This window comes from Strigops habroptila, chromosome 4 (genome assembly GCF_004027225.2).
Source record: "Strigops habroptila isolate Jane chromosome 4, bStrHab1.2.pri, whole genome shotgun sequence".
NCBI lineage: Eukaryota > Metazoa > Chordata > Aves > Psittaciformes > Psittacidae > Strigops > Strigops habroptila.
The window spans coordinates 15,922,895-15,947,236 of NC_046358.1; the positions used below are offsets into that span (position 1 = coordinate 15,922,895).

Below are 24,342 nucleotides of genomic sequence, written 5' to 3' on the forward strand. Positions count from 1 at the left end.
TTCTTCTTTCTGAGTGTCGCACTGTTTCTTTACAGCACAAACAGGTGCCTGTTTGATATAGCAAATAAGATGTTTTGTAAATTTAAGTGTATAAAGTGACATTAGCTGACATGGCCATTAAATTTCACCCAGTAACCCCTTCATTAAGTCAAATTCACATACACCAATTTTGATTAAGGTAGGCTATCTTTATTTTATATTTGAGTCACGTTTTAAAACAGTTGGTTGTTTTCATATTTAAGAATTTGCAGTTCTTTATTTGAATTTATGTGCTTTCAGCTTCCAGACTTCTGATATCTTTCTCTGCTACATCTTAAAAGTCATTTTGGTGTGACTTTTTGTTTCCAGCAGAGGTTTTTGTATGCAGTGATTAAATCATCTGTTGGTCTTGTTTGCGATAAACTAAACAGATTGCACTTTTCAAGTCTCACTGCAACATATTTTCTCTGAATTTCATATCACTTTTATGGCTGAGCTCTGTCTCTTCTACTCTTTCATAATCTGCGTATGGCATCCAGTGTCAGAATGGGAATATTCTTCTTGTCCCAGTTTTGCACTGGTGATATACATCAAGTTGCATGCTCCTTACTTCCCCTTAGATTGCTGGAATCATGGTAACATTTGCTGTTCTGTGCACATGGCTCACATTGCTTGTCACCTAGCTGTTCTTTTATTTGCTTTATTGAAATGCATTCATTTGGACGGTTCTGTGTTAAAAAGCAGTCCAGTCATTCCATAGAGCTGTGCTAGCTTCCTGGCTAATTACCATCTACTAATCTTTGCCTTGAATGCAGAGTTCATGGTAACTTTAGGTTTGCTTCCAAATATGATTTAAAAATTTGAATATCACAGCAATTACTGGTTTATACCAGTAGAAGTTTGTCCTTATGGCAACTCCTCATTCACAGAAATACTGCGAGATGTCACTTGGTTTTTAATATAAATCCGCATTTATGATAGAAACTTGCTGACTGGTTAAATCCAAGATATGCTCTCCGCTGTCTTTCACTGGGTGCTAGACAAATACTTGAAGTGCACTTTTCCTACATATATATGTAAATACCTTTAGATTATTAAAATGAAGCTACTACTTTACGAGTTTTACCACAGCACATTTTGTCCTTCAGCTCCTTTTTTAGCTTTTACTTGGAGTTAATGTATTTCTGAGGATCCTAGATTTATCAGAAGAAGGTGTAGTACTGGGGACTGCACGCCTTTCTTCCCCCGGATCCACTTTTCTTGATTCAGAAAATGAGCTTGTGTTGTCCTGATGAAACCCCTTTCTTCTATATAGTTCAAGAAATAAAACACAGCTAGAAGGCATATCCTGTTCCTTGCATAGTCCTTATTTAGTTTCTTAGGCTGTGACATTTCCAAACCAATAAAGGACAGTTGTTTGGTTGCTCTTGGATGCTGTGGATCACATTTATGTTTATGCCCTTGAAAGTAACTCCTTCACTTGAAATTGAAGCTTAAATAGTATATGTGTGCTCGGTAAGAATGGTTTTATTTGCCCTAACTTGTTTAAATAAAATTACTAGAAACTGTTGTAACTAGCAGTGCAGCTAAAGCATTATAGTCCCGTGAAACACTTTCATCCATCATATTTCCATGGGAATGGACAGAGAACATATCTGATCAACAAACATTTCTAGAACGGTCCAAGACAGGACCTTCTACTGATACGAAACTGATGACAGTTGTTCTGGTAGGAGCAGCAGCAGGGCCACCTCTCACCACCTTTCCTCTCCCTTCCTTGTGTGTCAGCAGTAGCTGGTCCAGGTTCTCTGTGAGCACATAGCCCTGTCAGCAAAGGCACTAAGTTTGGCTGCTGTGAGGCAATAAGCTTGCAGTGAGTGGGATCATGTTGTTCGCTAGCTAAGCAGAGATGATAGATGTGCCTGCAAAAATCATCTAGCTCCTGTGATTCCTGAGAAAACAGTCGTCATGCAGAATGTTTCACTAAAAATACCCTGCATCCATTTGTATCTGAATTTAGCATTTTGCACGCTGATGGTTGTTTTGAATTTTCATAGGTTTTTTTTTTTTAGTGACCGGGGAGTTGAAATAATCATAACAAATTGTAGCATTAATTTGTGCGTGCTCAGTACTTGTTTTACCAATAAATATTTTTGCTTCAGGTCTTAATACTTCACTGTCCAAAATGCATAGTTTCGTCCTTAAAGGCGAATGTTTTTGGTGCTGAAAGAGCATTTTTCCTTTATAGTTACACAGAAAGCATTTCAAACAGTTAAAAACGGGAGAAAAGGAAATAGAAACATTACTTCAAGGCACAAAATTGATTCCTCCCACCCTCTTTTCCCCTTTCAGTTGCAATTTTGAAAGTTGGCTTGTGAATGTTTCTTTCATAAGAAATAGACTGAGTTGAGCATGTGCAGAGAGTTGGGGTTGTTCAGCCTGGAGAAGAGAGGCTCCCTGCCAGGGAGACCTTAGAGCATCTTCCAGTACCTACAGGGGGCCTACAGGAAAGATACAGAAGGATTCTGTATCAGGAGTATAGTCATGGAATGAGGGGTAATGACTTTCAACTGAAAGAGGGTAGGTTTAGATTAAATATTAGAAAGAAGTTCTTTACTGTGAGGGTGCTGAGGCACTGGCACAGGTTGCCCAGAGAAGCTGTGGTGGCTGCCCCATCCCTGGCAGTATTCGAGGCCAGGTTGGACACGGGCTTGGAGCAACCTGGTCTAGTGGAAGGTGCCCCAGCCCATGGCAGAGAGTGGAACTAGATGAGCTTTCAGGTCCCTTCCAACCCAAATCATTCTGTAATTCTATGCTGTACTCACATTTTATTGTGAGATGTTTGGACATATTTAGAAGATGTAAGTCAGGTAATCATTGCGTCAAATGATAAAATAAGGAATATTCTGAAGGTGGGGGGAGAGGAGGAAGCGGGGAGAAACAGCTTAGAACTGTGACTTGTTACATATGCTTGACTTCAACAGGGAGTAATCATGCCAAGTTGATATTTACCCTTCTCTTTTCCCCTCTTTGTTTTCCTACTTAATACTTTACCCCTATCATCATTCATCCTTTGTAGTAAAAGAAGAATGCAGTTAAGTTACAATCTTGAGTCTAATTTTAAAATTTACTTTAATTAGAGACAGGGTAGAACCACTTCTGAGGGCTTTTAAATTATACCACTGTAAATATAATAAAAATAATGAATTCCAGTTTGTATCCACATCTCCTCTGCAACTTCCAAAATCTTTTGTCTCATGACCTGTGACAAAAGCTTTGAGAGCAAATCACAGTGTATTCATATGACTTTGCTTCCAGTGCCCTTGCAAATCACTGTTTTCAGTTCCCACTAACCTGTAGCCGAGACTTGTAAATTCCATGCAAGTTTTGATAGTCTTTCTCGTGATTTTGCTCTGGCAGATATGCTTGGTATTTATTTAAAATGGAGTGTCCGCAGAAATTCCTGTGTGGGGAGGAAGATTATTTACCTTGCTATAAATATGCATTTTAACTTGATGAATTACTCCAGGGCTCTCCTTTGTGCCCTGCTAGTCAGAGTTCCTGCCTGTGACATTGGTTTTGGAGATGGCAGTAAATGGCTGTGGGTGCTGCTTTCTTCCCTTCTGTAACTTCTGTTTCTGTAGTCCACACATAAAAGGCACAGATGTGGTCCTTCTTATGTGTGCATCAATTTGGAATGGGTGGGAACAGTTTGCTTTGAAGAATCACAGTTATGGTTAGGTGAAAAATTACTTTATTCACATCTTCAGTTTCTGCTGTGTTAGGAACATCAGACACCAAATTAGAGGAACAATAGACATAAAACCCACAAATATATTTGACTGTCTATGCCAATAAATAGTATCTTTAAAGAATTAGCAGCATTTTTCAATTTAGCTGGTTTTTGTTACTGCATTTTTAAGTCAGAGAAGGCCAACTGAATGCCATGGATTCTTTCAAAATTCTAAACAGGTTAATGCACTGATATGAGAATAATATTTATCCTCTCCTTGAAGTGAAGAAATGTTCATTTTGTTACTTATTATAGAAATGAGCACATGCTGTGCCGTACCCTTCTGCGTGGAAGGTTTAGCATGGGATAGTAACCATGGTACCAGCTGGAGATTCAAGTTCCTGGCATTTCTCAGCCAGCGCTTTCCATGTGACTTAATGTAAGACATTCACCATTTGCAAGCTGCAATGTTTTTCTCCTGGAAAAAAAGAAACGTTAATGTTTATTTCGCTTGAGAAAGCATTTTGGCATCTTCAGATGAAATATGCCATCATCAAGGCAATTACAGTGGAAAACAATGAGGAACTAGACTAAGATGTGAAATTAGACTGATAATTGGGTATTTTTTTTCTTTGTGTATTATGGGCTTATTAAAACATGTGAAGTGAGTTCAGTAAATAAGTTGCTGCATCACTTGGTATACATGTAAGATTTTAATCTTTTTCCTGTTGCAGTTAAGTTACCAACTTAAAGTGGGTATCATGTACTGCAAAGCCGGGCAGAGCACGGAAGAGGAAATGTACAACAATGAATCAGCAGGTCCAGCTTTTGAAGAGTTTCTTCAGCTCTTGGGAGAACGAGTTCGACTCAAGGGATTTGAAAAGTATCGTGCTCAGCTGGATACAAAGAGTAAGGCTTTTTCATTTATTTTCTTTTTTCCCCTTAAGTGAACAAAATACATTATATGGCTGCTGAATGACGTTTAGTAGAGTTCTTAAAGATAACCTCTTTGCCAAAGGAAGACAGTTGCTTAATATTAGAAGTGAAAGCAGAGCAAGTGTGTAATTTTATCCATACCCACACGGTCTTTCAACTCTGATCATTATTGGATTTTTGTGCTAATTTGGTATGAAACTATCACTAAAGCTGCAACAATAAACCAGTAAATATGGAACCATTATTGGTGTTGCAAATCCATCATCAGTGTGTTGCCTAACAAATAATCAATACAGTTGGTAGGTCATAGGTTTGGGGGTTTTTTTTAATGATATGCTAATTGTCTGTCACTAAAAAAAGTTTTGAGAACCCATCTGTGTAACACCCTTGACAAGCTGATCCATTGCTTTTCTGCTGTGTCTGTGGCATGTAGTTTTCCTTTCTAAGTAGTTTTGTCTTACTCCTGCTATCAAATACATTCCTCCCTTCATGATTTTTCTTTTGAGTTATGGAAATTAAACTGTATTTGGCAGTTATATTATCAGCTTTAACTGCAAACCATATTGCAGTGGAAAGATGATCTTTGACAGTATCTGTTATAGAAACTTCTGACTTTTGGAATCAAGCTTGTAAAATACCTGTTTATCAGCTAACATGTGCTATATTCAATTTGTAAATCAATTTAAAAACACTCAGTGAAATTTTGGCCTGTCCTCTTTTTCTTTGAGTATTGAAAGTAAACAGTTCCTATGGAAATCTTTTGCTTTTTTGCTCACTTGCAGCAAAGGAAATTCAATAAGGAGCTGATTCATAAAAGCTGAAAAGCTTTCATCAGCTCAGTGCAGCAAAAACTGTGCTCTTGTCATGGGTCTCCTATCATGAATAGAGTAACTTGCTCTGCTTTACTGCTCCACCATTCTGCTTTGTGGCCTTCTTTCTTACAGGGATCATGTTGCCATCTCCTTGGGCTGTTCACCCTAATCATTAGAGGGTTATAAAACTTCCTGTGGTTTTAAACCTAACTTAATAGCCATTTCTCCCACATTTACCACTGAGCCTGGTTTCTTTTAGTTGCAATACTTATATTCCCTCTGTTGTATTTACTCCCTTGAGAGCATTTACATATTGCACTTGTGTCTCCTCTATGCTCTTGTGACATTACCCTTAATAAGCCAAGTCTCTCTTACTGGTATGAGGCATGGATTTCTCTGTTGTCTACACACACATATGCTGTATTGTTTGGTAACCTTCCTCTGCACTCATCCAAGTTTGAATTCAGTCTCTTCCATTTTAGTGGCTAGGATTATATACACAATTCCAGATGAGATCCAGGCAGTTTCTTGCTGTAACGTTTTCTTGCCTTTACTGGAAATACATTATATGGGTTTTCCTTTTCTGCAGCCCCAAAGTGTTATTTTATCAGTTATAAAATAAGCTAGGTCAATAATCTAAAGTTTATGGAAACCAGAAAATATTTATAATTTCATAGCTTTTGGTTTTGTATTGTGACCTTCTTAATTACTTTCAGCAGATAAAGTAAAATCCTCTCTCCCCTCACTTCTGGTTTAGTTAAGACATCTGAGAAAAAAAAATAAAACACAAGCCTTTTTTGGTATCAGTCCATACAGTTTTCTAGTACATGTAAATGCTGTATGATTAAGAATTGATTCATCTGCTCAGATATACCCATGAAAGCTGTAACTGTGTCTTAAGTACTTGTTGGAAATTTTCTTCTAAACAGCAAAATTTTCCAGTTACGTTTGGAAAAATTTTTGTCAGGTTGTGATCTTATGTACTACAGTTTAGCACCTGTTGAATGGATACATATGTAAACTTCTAGTGGACTGAATCTCTCATGGTTTTAAGAGTGGTGGTCTTGTAACAAATGTTTTCTACTCCATATTGAGAGCTGACATGTCTTTTTCATGTTGCCCAGTAGACCTACCAGCTCCATTCTGCATCTAAAATACAAATAGGCTTTACATGAACACTTCACTGTGATTGGAGAGAAAGGGGGATGCTCTGGGTGGAACTGCTGCTTTCATGAAAGGTTTTCTACATTTTCTTTCAGTCAGGGTTTACAAGCTCACATACATGGGACCTCATCGGTTAGAACTGCTTAGGGACGTCTAAGTTGTCTGAAATCTTTCAGGTTACGTTGTCTGCGGGCTTACCAAAGAAACACGACTACAACAGCATACATGAGTTCTTAGCGAGCAGGTTTAGACAGCAGCAAATGTGAACAATGGCAACAAACTTTTGCAATTAATCTTGATGGTGCTGTTTTCCTTTCTGCCAAATCGCAAAGGGAGCACAGCACTAAGCTCTTTGGATAGCTACGTTCAGAAACCCTTATTGCATATTCTGCATAGGAAAAGTGGGGGGAGTCACCTTGTAGTAGGCAAATGGCTGAAGACCAGAGATGGTAGCAAGAGCTGCATCTCATATATGGGGAGTATTTGAACAACAGAATAGATGACAGAGGGGTTGGAACTAGATGATCTTAAGGTCCTTTCCAACCCTAACTATTTATGATTCCATGGGCAATACATCTTCGAGAGGTACACTAAATAATTGGTTCTTTCTGCTTTGCCCGTAACACAGACAGGCCTGCAAAGGAGGAGGTTGTGGTCCTTACCATGACTTAGGTATATAGGGTTTTGTTGAAAAAGCTAGGTCTGCAGTTAGGAAGCAAGCTTCTCCCTTTTCCAGCTCTGTGCTCTTCTGTTGCTAGAGATCACTGTAGCGAAATAGTTCTTGCTCAGGAAATTTTCCTACATAAAAATTCTGCTCAGTGTCAGCACAGTTAATGGCAAAGATGCTCTTAGAAAACAAATGTCTGTTCATTAACTTGTGAGAAAGGTCAGAGCTATGTAGGCTACTTTGCTAGTTCCTATGCCTTTGACAATACTTTGCAGGCTATGAAAAGCAGATGGTTGGTGTAAGGCACAATGGAAGATGTTCTCAGTGCGGGGGGAAGCTGATTTGTGTATGTACTCTGCAAATTTTCACAAGATGTTTTTAATTTATGCATATTTAGAAAAGTAAAGTTGTTCTAGCAAAAGTCACTTTCAGAACAGTTGTTGTTCTTGGTAATTTTTAGAATTAGGGGCCTAATTGGTAAGTATCCATAACAGAGACAATTCTTAAAAGGAGGGATCTTATGCATCCTGTTAACTGAAAGCCTATTTAAGTATATTGGATTCTTCAAGGGCTTTAGCTTTGGATCTCTGCCAGTGCCACTGTGGAAAGAGCTGCTACTTCTAAAGTTTTGTTTGTGTATTTCTAGAATTACCAGAGGGGAAACAGTCTATCTCCTGGCAGCCTGCAGACTTTGGATAGGAAATAGAGCTTGAAAATGTCATCTATCCCACGGTTGCTAGGAATTTTATGGGCATCACTTTAAAGTAATAAACATCATAGCAATCTTTCAAATTATAACTTCAGTTATTTTACTTTATTTGCTAGTTGTAATGCATGCTTTATTTCCCTCCCCCTCCCTTAGTCTTATTTCTCAATATTTTAAATTGGTATATGGGATCAGCTGGATAATGCTAGGCCTGGTAGCCTGCTGTGTGTGTTCAGCAGAGTGGTGCAGGTAATGAAGATTTGATTAATGTGAGTTGTAGGAGTTTGAATTATCTATTCAATGAGATTACAAAGGTGGCTAATAATGGTGGGTTTCTTTATTAGATGTTTATACTGCATGACTTTATGGTCAAGACATGAGAAGAGTATAAAAACAGCACAGAAGATACCAAATAAGATTGAAATCTAGGGAATTAATGGACTTCAAATTGACATTTCTTTTAGGGGCTGTCAGTAAGTCCCAAAGTTTCTAATGAAATAATACAGAATGATAAGAGTAATTTCTTAACTTGTACTATTTAACATCTTTCCAATTGCGTGGAAAAATCTACTGCTGAGTCTGAGAAATTCACTGGGAGGGAGACACATAGCCAAAGGAGGTCAGAGGGCCCTTGACTGCTTAAGAAGCTGAAATGGGGATGGGGGGAAGTCCATCTGCATTTCTCTGTTTATGTTGTACATATACTTTTGTATGATACAAAATAAAGGGTAGTGTCTGAAAATGACTTCGAAATTACAGAAGTTGAATGTGAGTGCTTGGTATAATCCTCGTGTGTAACAGAAAGGAGAACTGGTTTGACAGGTGCTGAATTCAGGCCAGCAACTAAGAGAAACTAGAAATAAAGCAGGACTTTTTAACAGCAGAGGTAAATGGGGCACAACATGAAGCTCTGAAACTTCTTGCGTTTGAGTCTTAATTGTGAGCACTGCTGCAGTTTGTAGCAATGGCTGTTCCTTCTCCTGCCTCATCATTATCTTTTTTTTTTTTGTTTTCCTGCAATTCCTTGCAACATGTTTTTCTTCGAAACACTAGGTTAGATTTCCTACTTGTACTATTTTTTACAGTTTTCTAGTGCAAAGGTTTTAAGATGTGCTGTAGAAGCAGGCTGATGACGCCCTGTGGCTTCAGTGAGGTGAATATCAACAGCATGCTGTTGGTGTCAGTCACAGTTCTGAGCACTGTTGGTTTTGGAAAAAACACTTAAATGGGAGGCTGTTAAGACAGTCCTTGTGAAGATAACTGAGAAACATTGGAAAGACAGGAAAATAAGGTGGATTTTTAAAGCTGAATAATGCTGGAAGGAAAAGATCAGCTAAGTAACCAAATCCAGCAGTGGGACGAGTCTGTGAAGGCAGCATCAATAGGTATGCCATAAACTGAGACCAGGAGGGGATGTCTTCAGTATGAAAAGGTGCTAATGAATTTCTATATCCTTTGGGCCTCTATTAAATGCAAGGAAATCAAAGTATATTGCAGTGCTAGCTTGCAGTTCTGACCTTGAAATGATGGCTACTATTCCAGTGTGCAGTCTTCGATATTATTGCAATGGCAATGATTTGATTTAATGCTAGACCTGTAATTACTGTGGTATATATCAGAAAAAGTATTCTGGATTTGTAAGGAAGAAGAAATCTGAATGGTGAAAAAGGTGCACAGTCTCTGGTGGATATGGACTTCTGTAGTTGGATTTGAATAATGGGGATTTAAGCTGTGAAGTACTTGGAAATAATTGGAATCATTAAATATGTCGTTTTGACTGTAGCATTATTGCTTAGTTTGCAGAACCAGTGCTGTTCTGAGAAAGAACCCTCTTCCGCCTGAAACTGAAGTCCATCCAGGAACATTGAAAGCTTGGCTTAAATGCATAAGTGTTGTTCTAGCATATATATTGTCAGATTTGCTTTATTATTCTCTTCTTCCCCTCAACCCCTTTTGGGCCTCTTCCCTCATCTCTCTTACCTACTTCCTTTTGGTTTTGCACCAGCTTCCCCTGTCCAGTTCTTTGTTACATTTTTTGAGTGCTTTGCTTGTGAAAGATGATGCACAAGTCAGCATATTTGCAGTTGGGCAAAAGCCAGTAAGGACTTAAGTTGATGTTTAGGTGACTTTCAGGTGCATCTGCCTCCTTCACTGTGCACTGTAGTGATCAGGCAGAGGATAAAGGCTGCTGTGAGTTGAGTGTAAGATTAAATTATTCCCTTTCAGCTGTCCTGCTGCTGTCATTAGCATTAAAAAGAAAATATTTAGCAGTTAGCTAGTTTTTCATAATGGCGACCTTGAGTTGGGGCAAAGGGATCCCAATCTTACTGAAACATAAACTGAGATATCTTTTTTCCATTTTTTTTTTTTTTTTAATAGTATTTCAGGATTATTTTTTTTCTTTTTCCCATTTTTTTTCTATATAGATAATTTGGAATTGCAAAATCTCTGTGCAGATAGTATCTAGAAAACTTTCCATTTTATGGAGGGTGTTGTGGCTTTTCATTTACAGCAGAACTACCCCTCTTTTATTATTCCGAATTTGACAGAAAGCTAAAACTTCTTGTTAAAGCTTATACCCAAAATCTGGGTAAATAGACCTTATGTTACTGTAAATGCCTCAGCATTCTCAGAGCTATTATCTCCATAGTAACATGATCTCTCTGCTAATAAAAAATGCCAAGGTGTAGTATTTAACAGCTTTTAAAAATACTTTGCTATAAATAGCTGAGATTATATAATATAGTAGCATGTTGCTATAATTTCAAATAATCAGGGTGCTTTTTTCCATATATAAATCTAGTTATTTTTGAAAATTGTTTGAAAACGGGCTTTTTGCACAGTGGACAGCAATTAAATATAATGGAATATGTTCACTGTTTCAGCTTTAAATGTGTTACTATTTAAGTTCATGGAACATTTTTCGAGGTCTTTTTTAGAGAGAGAGAAAGGAAAAGTAAAAACAGAAGTTCCCAATTTGTCCATAATAAAGTGTTGTCTAAAACCAACACTTTGTAAACTTTAATAATATCCCCTCTTCTTTTTTTCTTTCTAAACACAGTCCCTGTTTTTATCACTTTCTCTCCACATGCAAGTCTCTCCATCCACATATAATTATTTTTTGGGACTTGTTTCTGTATCCCTTCTCTTTCTTCTATAATTTTTAAAACAGGGTGGCCAGAACCCAAAACAGGTGAGAGTACCTTTGATTAATATACCAGCATCATAATGTCATTGTTGTGGGCTTTTTCCATCGTCAGCTGTAAGCATGCTAGCATACTGTTCAGGTTTTTGACTGCTCCTATCCATAAAGCACCTGTTTTAGTGAAGGTTTTATCTGACATCATTACAAGTTCATTTAGACTCCTGATACTTATGTTTAAAAGAACCCATTCTTTTCTTTCATATATTGTGGGTTATACGTCCATTGATATTTAATTATGCATGAGATCATCGTATTCATTCGCAGTATCTACCTTCCCTTCTGAAGCCCTTTTCACATTCCTAACAGTTCAGTTTCATTCTGATTAGCCTGAGATAGTGGGTGGTGTCTGAAAATTATTTCAGACTTTGTTACCACTTTTCATGCTTAAATAGGCTATTTTAAAATGTTTTCTGGTGTAAATTCCCTATTCCTAACAAGTTCTTAATTGGGAAAAGTAAACAAAATGATGTGTGCCATCTGTATGTGTCATTTGCTTTGGCAGGTGAATAAACTCTGGGTAAGTTTTTACTTGCTGACATCTCAGCTAGGATCAAGGATAAATAATAATTCTTGCCTTGCCTGATAATTTTATTTCAAAATAATGAAACTTTGTTTTTAAACTTTTTTAAATAATGCTTTTATTTTCTCTTTTTTTCTTTAACTGAAGCTGATTCAACGGGCACTCACTCTCTATACACAACATACAAGGACTATGAAATCATGTTCCACGTTTCGACTATGTTGCCATATACTCCAAACAACAAGCAACAGGTAACATAGACCATGCCTAGTTAGAATTAACGTTTCCTCCATCTCAGAAGTAGCTGAGCTATTGAATACTTGTGACAACTTTCATTTGTTACTAGCAAAGAAAGCCGTCAAAGAATCAAAAGTATCAAATTAAAACTGGTCATCTCTGTGTCAGGAAGATGAGCAAAGCAGATCATTGTAGGTACATCATAGGTAGATTTTTATGCAAGACTGTTTTCTATGTAATTATGCATCATTTAGTGAAATTTGTATGTAAATATTATACAATAATGTCAGTAGCACATTTCTGTTAGATAAATAAGAGTTCACGCCTTATGTCAAAAGGACCATAGTGTAGCTGATGTGATTTTTAACCTTCTGTAGCAAAGCACGTTGCACTTCAAGGATTGCATTTAGGAACTTTAATATGCACAGAATCAGAGGTGGTCCAGCACATTACACAGGAAGACGTGAGACAAAATAGACAAAATACCCTTTTTTTTTTTTTTTGTTTGTTTGTTTGTTTGTTTAGATTTTTTTTTTATTATAGTGAAGACACACATAGGCTGACCTGCTTTGGGAATCTGAAGTACGTGGTCTTGTTAAATACTAGGCCATCTTGTTGCGTATGAGATGCATGCATTTTATGCAGAAACAATGTTATTTTGTGTTTCTGCATATAAAATAGAAATAGTCTTAACAATAAAAGGTAACACAGCATCCTTTCCAGTTTTCTTTTGTACAGTAAATGTTATACTACTTACTCTTTTACTGTAGTCTTGGATTTACTGAAAGAATCCTGTCAGAAAATTATTATAACGTGTCTTAAGAATAGTGACAACTATTTTCAACTTGAAATAGAACGAACCTATTTCTGGCTTGTAAAAATATGTAAAGTGGGGAATGTTTTCCAGCTTCCATGTATTACTGATTACTCTGATACTAGCAGGTTTCATTGTTGTTTTTCCTCTTTGTTTAGCTTAAAAATTTCCCTAATGATCTTACTGAATATTACATGTAGAAATGAAATTGTTATGAAAATGCCCATTTCTGAAATTTATTAGGTTAATAACTAAAATTCCAGTACTTGTCATATCCTCAACTGTTTCAGGTTTCAGCTTTCATTTGGAATAAAAAAATAGAATAGTATCTGTAATAATGAGACGTAAATAGTTGAAAATTGTGAAAGCAAACATGTTTTAACGTATGCATCTTTTCTTTTGTTAAAGCTTCTAAGAAAACGACATATTGGAAATGATATTGTGACAATAGTTTTCCAGGAGCCTGGAGCACAACCATTCAGCCCAAAGAACATTCGATCCCACTTCCAGCATGTCTTTGTCATTGTAAGAGTGCATGGTCCCTGTACTGACAGCGTTTGTTACAGGTAACTATCGCTAGTTTCAATGAAAACATGAAATTTGAGTGCAAAGGGAGTTGTCAGTCCTCTTTTAAATTCTCAGTAGAGCAACGTAATGAAAGTAGGGGTCAAGGAGATTGAGTAGTGAATTTAGAACACTTTTTGAAAATGAAATAGACACATGAGTTTCTAAAGGAAGCACACCTAATGATGAAATCAATGCTTTTAGTATGTTTGCATACACACACACTATATATATGTATATATAAAAATTTGGGAATTATTTTTAAATTTGTTCTCACTTATTCTCTTCATTAAGAATGTGTTAGAGTATTTCTATACTGATTCTTATGAATTCACTTTTTGTTCAGATAATTTATTCAGGAGTTTACATTCCGTTTTTTGAAATTAAGACAGTGAAAAAGTATGACTAACCTTTCGGAAAGAAGCTAAGCTCTCTGAAATGTTTTGTCTGAAGTATCTTCATTTCTTATCTCATTTCAGTCTGACAAAGAAATTCCGGAGCATTATGCAGAAAAAAAAAACTAAACAAAACAAAAACCTTTACTGTGACCTTAAACTTGATATGATTAAAACAGAAAATGCTTATTGCTAGTAACATATAATAAAGGATTGCAAGAAGTACCCTTAGAATTAACTAGTCTTTATTGAAGGACAAATGTTCACCTAAGTGTATCATTCAGTCAGCTGCTTATTTAGAGGAAGAGGTAAGATTGCACTGTCTGAGATGGTCTACTCATTCTTTTCAAATAAGTATAATAAGATTTAAAGGCTTTTCACTCTCCATAAGTTTTTGGTAAAGCTCACAGAGAACTTGTGGAACTGATGCTGAACTTTGTACATATATTAAACTTTCCTGGAGTAGGCATGTTCATGTTGATACTCATTTTAAGGCAACTTATTGGCAAATTTCACAGCTACATAATTTATGTAAACATACCTTGTTCTTAAACTTTTAGACATATGTTTCAGCTCTTATTCTGTACATAAACTGATTGTGAAATAGAGGGGAAAGTAGAAAATACATCTAAAGGGCTTACGGATGCATTTTCCATTTGAATTGGGTATTACAAACTCAGAGAAAGGTCTGCTTTTAGTTATTATTTTAAATAATATGGTTGCATATTTTCAATTTCTTTTAAAAGGTATGGCAAAGATGTATATTTCTTATACTGTAATAAATTTAAATATCTAGGGGTTCTGTTTCTGACCTTCAGACTTGTGAATTGCTTTCATTTTTCAAGTGTTCACAACTACAAGGGCAGGAACCTTACTGGTTACTATTAGTGAATAAAATTTGAGAATTTCAGCTTTAGGGAAGCTACAGGCTTAAAACTTAATGAGAGGAAGAGCAGGTAGGAAAAAAAAACCTTGTCATGCTTCATTTTGATACAGGAAACCACTAGAGCATTGTATGTTCTGTATACTGTCTTTAGCATTAAAGTATTCCCCCCCTCCCCCTTTTTTTTTTTGTCCTCTCGGTGCAGAGACTTGATTTAAATTTATAGAACTCCATTATGAAAAGTTTTTCTAGGAAATTGTTCAAAGTAAGTTTGACCTCTTTTTTAACTGAATTATTTGGAACAGTTTCATAGATTCATAATTCTAGACAAAACAGGAAGCCTTATTGCATAAAAATGTACTGGATTTTATATTAAAAACTACATAAAAAGAATAAAATCAAGCACTGTCTTGGCCAGTGGTTCTCCCTCCCAACCAAGATAAACAATATTTCAAAGGTCTGGCTTCTCTGTCAGCATCATTCACTTTTTAAAACTTCACTAGCAATTGTTAAAAATTAAATTCTTATCCCTGTGATTCATGATAATGAAAACCTAATTAAACAAAATGTCACTGGTGGTTTTTCATTACATCCAGTAATTGTGCCTTAATGCTTAGGCTTCTGTCTCTTAATAACACTTCCTTTATGACTACTGAAGATGATCAGAAGTCAGATCATGGCCATGCATCATGAGCACCCCCTGTTGTATACTTTTAGATACATTGGCATACATTTGAAGGAAATATGACATCTTTCAATATCAGTTGCTAGAAAACATAATTAAAAATAAAAAACAAACAACAAAACCAAAGCAAGTAAAACACTCTACCACTCAAACCCAGAAGATATGGTTAAAAATTGGGTGACTTAATTTTTATTTTTGGTGTTCCCGTGTGCTTCCCCAGGCTTTACTAGTATTTCTGCAGTTATCAGTTTGGGGAGGTGTAGAAGCGGGGAGAAGTGTGATTAAGGATTCAGATAAGTTAGAACAAAGTTAAAAATAATACCAGGCAGTCTTCTAAATAAAACACTACATACATTTGTAGTTGTGTTCAAGTCCCATTCTGGGTTTTTTTTTTGTGAAACTCCATTACCATGATCTTTTGGCCAGAATTAGGTAATGTTTTTTTCAGATGCAGTTACAGATATGTGGTAAATCATATCTGAACTGTTGGAGCATTTCTTGTCACAAAACTGGGGAACTATAGTTGTCAGTGTCTTCTTGGGACAGACTGCCAAGTGAACAATACTAGACTCTGATGGCAAATCTTGAGTGATGCCGAATCTTCAGTGATACCAAACAACTCTCATCCATTCTGTATTAAGAGAATTGACCAGGGAGAATAGCTAAGCTTGTCAGCATTGCCTAAGGTAGTCTTATTGTCAGTCCATCACGTGGTATGGAAACTAAGAGTTGAAAAAGAAAGCCTCTATTTCTAATATACATCTCCAAACTTTTAAGAAATTTCTTAGCTGTAGTACTTTTGGTTTCTGCTTCTATCACTAGTATGCAATATTAGCTAGTGCAGTTTTCAGTCCAGAAATTTAAAACATATTAAGTAGTGTGATGTATATATGCTTTCAGTCGCCAAGACAGTTCTCACAGTGAAACTGGCCTTGTGAGATGACTTTGTCTTTATCTTTTTAATGTGTCCATTTTATCTATATTTCTACTATTGGTCATAGACTTCACATTGCTTCCAGATAAGCCTTTCAACTTTAGGTAGCTAAATTTTATAAGCTAGCCTTTGTAATAGTGTTAGAATTTTTCTGTTTATAGTAAAAACAAAATTCAGAACTACCATACTTGAATTATTACTTCATCAAAAAACCCACAATTTTGCACTTGAAGCTCTCTTTAAGCTGTGGTACTGAGACTGACTCAAAAATACCTAGGTGCAAAAATAAGTGGCCTTCTGTTTATACAGTAAACAGTAAGGGGGGACGTCATCTCCATGCTGGCAACATTAAAATATAAGTATCTCATATTGCTGAGAAAAGGAGAGAAAAATTGAGAGTTTAAGGAAGAAAGGAAATGTATTTTCTGTATTCAGAACGTTCTGAATTTGCATACAATGGAAGACTCTGCTTCTTCCTTGTTCTTTTATTTCTTCTAGTGTTGCTGTGACAAGATCCAGAGATGTACCATCCTTTGGTCCACCTATTCCGAAAGGTGTCACGTTTCCTAAATCAAATGTGTTCAGGGACTTCTTACTAGCCAAAGTCATTAATGCAGAGAATGCTGCTCATAAATCAGAAAAGTTTCGTGCGATGGCCACCAGGACCCGTCAAGAGTACTTGAAAGACTTGGCAGAGAAGAATGTCACCAACACACCTATTGACCCTTCTGGCAAGTTCCCCTTCATCTCGCTTGCTTCAAAAAAGAAAGAAAAGTCCAAGCCTTATCCAGGAGCAGAGATCTATAGTTCTGGTGCTATTGTATGGAGTGTCCATGCAAAAGACTACAGCAAGGGTATTGAAATAGACTGTCTCCTAGGCATCTCTAATGAGTTTGTAGTCCTCATTGAACAGGACACAAAAAGCGTGGTGTTCAACTGCTCCTGTCGAGATGTGATAGGGTGGACTTCAACAGACACAAATATCAAAATATTCTATGAGAGGGGCGAATGTGTTTCTTTGGAGAGCTTCATCAGCAACATTGATGATATCAAAGAGATCGTCAAAAGGCTGGAGGTTAGAATGTGTTCTCTTGTTTGGTTCCCCTGGTTTGCTTTCTCCTCTCACCCCACTGCCAGGAAAGGCTTCAACTTAAGTAATGCTTGTGTTCCCTGAAACTGTTCTGTTTATCATGAAATCTTTAAGGACTTTCCTGCTTTTTTTTCCTCAAAATGCAATATTGCTTTTTCTTGTATCAGGTATCAGCCAACCTCAGCTGGTTGTATGTGTATCTCAAAAATTACTCCATATTAAAAAAAATTAAAAAAACCAACAAAACCCAGGGCCTTCAAATGCATAAATTGCTCCCACACAGTCAATACAGAAGTGTCACCTTATTTCTTTTGCTCATTTTCCTCCCCTTTCTCTGTTTTATAGGCTTGTTGTATCTTGTTTCAAATGAAGCTCAAAGTAATATCTTTGAGACTGACTTATTATATTTGCAGCAGGGTGTAGTCCCAATCCCTATTGCAACATTCAGATATTCTCTGAATACATGTGATAAACTAAAAATGCAGTGAATCATAGTATCTGTTTATAAAATATCTGTCCATGCTCATTTTTATCCAATTCAATTATGAAAGAATGTGTTATGTTTCACTGTCTTTCCTATAATTTCATAACTGTATTTGTATGATGACCAAAAAAAAAAAAGGAAAACCTAGACCCTATTAAATTCCTCTTGACAGTATTCATGGCCATGGGTACGTAGAAGAGTTGGCATAGACCTCAGTGTGCTTAGTACTGCCACCACATTCTAACTGAAGGTAATCTTGCAGTTTACTGAAACAGCTAGAAATGTAGAATGGTTGGTTGGTTGGTTGGTTACTAAAGCATAAAAGATAAAGTAGAGATGCTTGTGTAACTTCATGTGTTTTTCTGTTGTGTGCTGCCATTTATCTTCTAAAATCCCTGTGGTTCCAGTAAAAATTTCCAGGCAGAACTTGGGTAACCAGGCTCTAATGAAAATACTAGTTTGAGTGACAAGACCCATTTCAGATGTTATGTACCCAAGACTGTGCTATATATTCCTTGATCGTGTTCCCACAGTCTTGTGGTGTTGGTTGATTGAACAGAAATGGAGCCTTTAAAACTTTACTAGCACTGAAGGTCTCTCAATGCATTAAGTTCTGTCTTCATTTCAATTTATAGCTTGTGACTAAGGGCTGTGAAACAGTGGAGATGACGCTGCGTAGGAATGGCCTGGGTCAGCTCGGTTTCCATGTAAACTATGAAGGCATTGTGGCAGATGTTGAGCCCTATGGCTATGCATGGCAGGCAGGACTGCGGCAAGGCAGCCGGCTGGTGGAAATCTGCAAGGTGGCTGTAGCCACTCTGAGCCATGAGCAAATGATCGATCTTCTCAGAACATCAGTCACAGTGAAGGTCGTCATCGTCCCCCCATATGAGGACTGCACACCACGCAGGTATTGTGTAGTAGCTACGTGTGGGCTGAAGTTACATCTCGATTTGTGGGGTCAGGGAAGGGGGTGGTGGGGACAAACACCATAGAACCCAAAGCAGGCTCCAAAACCCATGGTATAATTATAATATGTCATCCTGTTTCGTAAGGTGAAAGAGAAGGACACGAAAAACTGCCCATGTTCAGACTCCACACCCCATAAAACATTCACTGAATACACAGCTTAATAAAATGCTCAAGGAACCTTGTGTATCCTTTAAATTCCATGAAATTTAAGGTGGAAATCAACCTTTTGTTGTCAGTTGTGTGTTTATGGTGCGTCAAAATTAACTGTACATTTCCCTCCGTGCTTTCCTATTCGTTGGTAGTTTGCAGTGTCTGTGGATGTAATTATTGAAAGCTATGAATAGACTTACATTCTTCTACTTTCACAAATAAGTAAGGCTGTAAATGATAAGAATTTATCAAAGGTATGGATCTGCCCAGAGAAATTGCTGCAAATTGCAGTTCTTCTTTAGGAGTAGATCTTGCTGCATCTCTTTCAGTTCCCATATGTGTTAAGCCTGAGGCTTGTTTCAGCTCTATTACTGCTTTTATAGCTTTAAAATGTTGCCTAATAGGAAATAAGCAGCAATAAGTGGTTTTTGGCTTTTTTTTTCTACACTGGACATGAAGTCACTCCACTTTTTTTCCTGAACTCACACTAAAGCTTTTTACAACTTTTACTGCTCCCATCTGAACTCTCTGCAGTTGTCTGTAGCATTCAGCCGCATCACTGAATCTGATTCCCATGTTCCTGGCATCATGTATTAATATCTTGCAAATGCTATATGATTAAAATGGAATGATCTTTAGTAGACTAAATTTGCCTACAGGCTAGCTCAAGGTTTATACTTGATTTGCTAAGAAGCAGCAAGTACAGTTATCAAAGTTCAGTGTGTTCCTTGCAGTGAGAGACTGAGAGCATTTTGCACTGCATATTCTAATCAGGCAATATCTTTGTAGGGGTAGATGTTACATCATTGTATGCTTAAGGTTGGGGCTGAACTTAAATGCGTATTTATTACCTTAATATGAAATTGTGTCTCCAAGCAAAGACTTTGTGCTTGCATAAGAGAAAAATCCATGTTTGCTTTTACTGTGAGCCATATTAACTCCTTTTGTAACTGGTAGGAAAACAGGAGGGGAGAGAAAAGGTGTTTTATTTGTCCTTTAGTTGTCAGTGGAAAATTGAATACATGTCAGGGATTAAAATGAGCAGTGGCATAAGGTCACCTATGAGGTATTTGGAAAGCTTTTGTACAGTATTTAGCAGCCCAGGCAAATGGAAAGTTCAACTGCAATCACAGCAAAAGGATTAGAGCAGAAAAATCTGTGTGGAAAGCACAGATCCTATTATTCCTGAACTAAATTAAGTACAGACAAAAGCAGGCTTAGCTTTAGTGGATCCAAATGGCAGTAAGAGAAATTACTGTACTTTTTGAAATACTGTACTCGGCACCAGTGAGTTTTGTTGTCTTGTAGTGAGCAAATATTCATGGTGGGTTATTCCCTAGTTATAAAATTTCATAAAGCAACTCTTGATCCTGCTTCGCTCTATCCAAAATCATTAAGGTTCAGAAACCGTGTCTCGAATTTGCAGCTATTCTACGTATATTACTAGAGATTTTACTTAAGTCTTTGCACAGAGCAATTTCTCTTTTGGCAATCAGTTTTCCAAAATTGGAGTCCTTTCATTGTGTCTTCTGGAGGTCATTTAGTATTTCTACTACAGTAACTTCTACAGACCATAACTAAAAGGAACATCAGTTCTGCTTGGTAAAGTACATTCAGATGAGAAGCAGTCGCTGTCCTAATAAATTGGTTGGCAAAGAAATGATTGGCATGAAGTTGGAGGAAGAGCAGGGGTGCAGTTAGATAAGATGACTTGCCCGCAGGCACATGTACAAGGTCAGTAGCAGATACAAAATTATATCCAAATACTCTGATTCATAATCAAACTCCCTACACAGAGGCAGGCCTTGTTACAGTGTTATCTCTACTAAAAGATAATCATTAAAACATTGCTACTGAAGTCAGTTAGTGGACTGATTGCTGACCTTGAAGTTAAAGACACAGCAGCAGGAGGATATTGTGTATTCTTGCTTCTCAAACTGTAACTATGTCTGGAAAAGAAAAAAGAGAAACACAAACTACTAGGGTGTATAATCAGTAGGGAAATAATAGCAGACACACAAAATATGAAGAGAAAAAAATAAGGGTATAAAGATTTAGTTAGGTTGAGAGTGGACTTTGAAAAGACATCTCCCATTCATCCCCATCAACCATGCAGTGGTTTACATCACAGAGTAGCCTGAGAGCACGCAAGCATTTCCTTTGAGATGAATCTGAATTATGTGTGTTTCGGAAGCACACCTCGCGCTTTCCAGCTGCAATTCGATTTGCATGTCATGACTAGAGGGTAGGCCAAAATAAAACCACAAAATGTGAGTATTGTGGACAGTAAGACCTCAGAACCAACCGTTGCACTTTGCCTACTCCTATTAGACTGTGCAACTTACTAATGTCAGCATAGCCAGATAACAAATTACCTGGTTTGTTTTGTATTTTAGCTGGGAAAAGATAGTGATATTTCTCAGCACTAATGGTGTAATCACTTAGAGCTAGAAGTAGAAAATGTTGCACTGATTGTTTCTTTTTCCTTCCCATTAGATAATGATGTGTAGATAAAGTAATCACAATAAGAAATTCACTTAAGTAGAGGTATATGCATTTCTCAAGAGAAATACCAAAATTATCCTCACCAAAGCTGAAGGTCACATATACTTTCCAAATCTCTCATTTTAAACGTATACAGAAGTTTGCCTTGTATCTTATGTGGACTCCATTAACTAATATCCTGGTTTACTCCAGTTTTTATGCTGGCCTGTCCCTGTACATCTTTAGGAAGCAATGGGCATCTTTTGGGCTTGGCATCTCCACTTTTTAGCCTTTTTTGCATCAGTCTTTAATGGTAAGACCAGTTCTTCTTCAGGTTTCTGGCCCTCTGAGCTGGAAGATAAGGATAGGGAGCAGAATGAAGCACCTGTAATCAAAGGGGAAGTGGTCAGGGACCTGCTACACTACTTAAACGCACACACCCAGGGGCACTAACGGAGCTGGCAGAAGTGCTCACTGCTGAGCCACTTTAAATCATTCATCAACAGTTCGGCTAACTGGGGAGGTCCCAGTTGGCTGGGAGTTTGCAAATGTGACACTCATCTGCAGAAAAGGCCAGAGGGAGGATCCAGACAACTACAGGCTTGTCAGTCTGACCTCAGTGCTGGGGGTGGTTATAGAGCAGATCATCCTGACTGCCATCGTGCAGCACATACAGGACAACCAGGTGATCAGAGCCAGTCAGCATGCGTTTATGAAAGGCTGGTACTGCTTGACTGACCTAATCTTCTGTGATAAGGTCAGATGAGGGACCTTATACCAATTAGCAGATGAGGGAAAGGCTGTGGATGTTGTCTACCTAGACTTGAGTAAAGCCTTTGATGGCGTTTCCCACAGCATTGTCCTGGAGAAACTGGCTGCTCATGACTCAGATGGATGTACTCTTTCCTGGGTAAAAAACTGGATGCATGGCTAGGCCCAAAGTGTTGTGGTAAATGGAGTATATCCAGTTGTCAGCTGGTCACAAGTGGTGTTCCCCAGGGTTCAGTACTGGGGCCAATTCTGTTTAATTTCTTTATCAGTGGTCTGGATGAGGGCATTGTGTGCATCCTCAGTAAATTTGCAGAGAACACCAAGTTAGGTGGGAGTGTTGATCTGCTTGAATGTAGGAGGGTTCCACACAGGGATCTGGACAGGCTGGATTGATGGGCCAAGGCCAGTTGTATGAAGTTCAGCAAGGCAATGTGCCAGGTCCTGCATTTGGGTCACAACCACCACATGTAATGTTACAGGCTTGGGGAAGAGTGGCTGGAAATTTGCCTGGTGGAAAAGGGATCTGGGGGTGTTGGCCAACAGCCATCTGAATATGAGCCAGCAGTGTGCCCCGGTTGCCAAGAAGGCCAAGTGATAGGGTGAGAAGAAATGGCCTCAAGTTGTGCCAGGGCAGATTTAGACTGGATATTAGGAAAAATTTCTTCACCAGAAGAGTTGTCCAGCCCTAGAACAGGCTGCCCAGGGAACCGGTTGAGTCCCCATCCCTGGAGGTGTTTAAAAGACATGTAGATGTGGCACCTGGGGACAAGGTTCAGTGGCAGACTTGGCAGTGCTAGGTTAATGGTTGGACTTGATGGTCCAACTCAATATTCTTCTCCAACCTAAACAGTTTTGTAGATCTATGATTCTAAAATTTGAGTATGTTTATAAAAAGCAAAATTGTACATTTACTGTTTCACAGAATTGGTTCGGCTTCTGTATTCAGACTTCTGCCTTGTGAGCAGGATATGTATATTTTATTTTTTATAGCAGCACGTTGAATTTCTTCATTTCCAGGAGTTCTTCAGAAAACTACCGTATGCCAGTGATGGAATACAAAGTGAATGAAGGAATGTCATATGAATTCAAATTTCCCTTCAGGAATAATAATAAATGGCAACGAAATGCAAGCAAAGGACAGGGACCTCACGTGGCTCAGGTACCATCCCAGATACAAAGTCCCGTAACATCTAGGATTGGGAAAGGAGAAGGGAAAATCCCACCCCCAGAACGAGCAGCCAACATCCCTCGAAGCATCTCTAGCGATGGGCGACCGCTGGAGAGCCGGAGGTATGTATCATCAAACTGCTGTATTGTTAAATTTCAGATGAGTTACCATCAGAGTTTCAGATCTAAGTGTTCTTGAACTTCTACATTTTGAAGAATTAGGCCAAAATTTTAGGTTGTTTACAGGCTTGGTGGGATCACTGGAAGCTCTCAAGGCAGAAATAGCATCTAACAGGATGTTTAGCAAGAGAATTCTGACCAGCATAGAAAACAAATTTTTCTGGTTGGGGAGTTTTCAAACTTTTTAGGCTAGAGAAGGGATTGGTTTTAAGTTTGCATTTCTCCAGGGTGGTTTGGGTTTTTTGTTGTATTGGGAGGTTTTTTAAACAAGAAAGCGATTAGTATTGAGGCAAAACTATCAGGCACATCCTGTCACAGTATTTTCATTCTTTCACAGAAAAAGGTGTATTTGATAATATTCAAATGAACTGTCATTGTTTTAATTATCTATACAAATCTATTACTGAGTCTACGTTTATAAAGAGAGGGAAACAAGCTCATAGCTTGTATTTCTTATTTTGGACAATTCCTTAAAAAAAGCTGTAGACAGATTCTGATCATGCTTTGCATTGTGGAAAAATATAAAGCAGTGGAAATAAGATGCATATTAGAGAAAATTTAAAGAGAGCTCTAATGAATTAAAGCATTTTTCACATCCTGAAGATCTTGAGGTTAAAAAAATAGAATGTTCAAAGATGCTACAGCCAAGACCAAGAAAGTACCGAGGTGAAATTGAAACTTGTGTAGGATACCTTGTTAAGAAATTCTAATAGTTGGTAAGGACTTCATTTTCTTACTTTCTTTTTCATTAGACACTATTGTACTTCTGCACTCAAACTGGTTAGAAAGCGCACCCCCAGTTGTAGCTTT

The 24,342-nt window shown here is 37.6% G+C and overlaps 1 protein-coding gene across 5 annotated transcripts in view; it reads left to right on the plus strand.

Moving 5' to 3' along the window:
• The window catches only part of SIPA1L1 (signal induced proliferation associated 1 like 1), a 223,412-nt gene that overhangs the window by 155,503 nt on the left and 43,567 nt on the right, over positions 1-24,342 (plus strand). For all 5 annotated transcript variants that reach the window (XM_030482943.1, XM_030482947.1, XM_030482944.1 and 2 more), the window contains 6 exons: positions 4,447-4,621; positions 11,870-11,973; positions 13,182-13,339; positions 16,733-17,309; positions 18,444-18,718; positions 23,203-23,475. In XM_030482943.1, the coding sequence (XP_030338803.1) occupies positions 4,447-4,621; positions 11,870-11,973; positions 13,182-13,339; positions 16,733-17,309; positions 18,444-18,718; positions 23,203-23,475 (1,562 nt within the window). The remainder of the gene's footprint in view (positions 1-4,446; positions 4,622-11,869; positions 11,974-13,181; positions 13,340-16,732; positions 17,310-18,443; positions 18,719-23,202; positions 23,476-24,342) is intronic.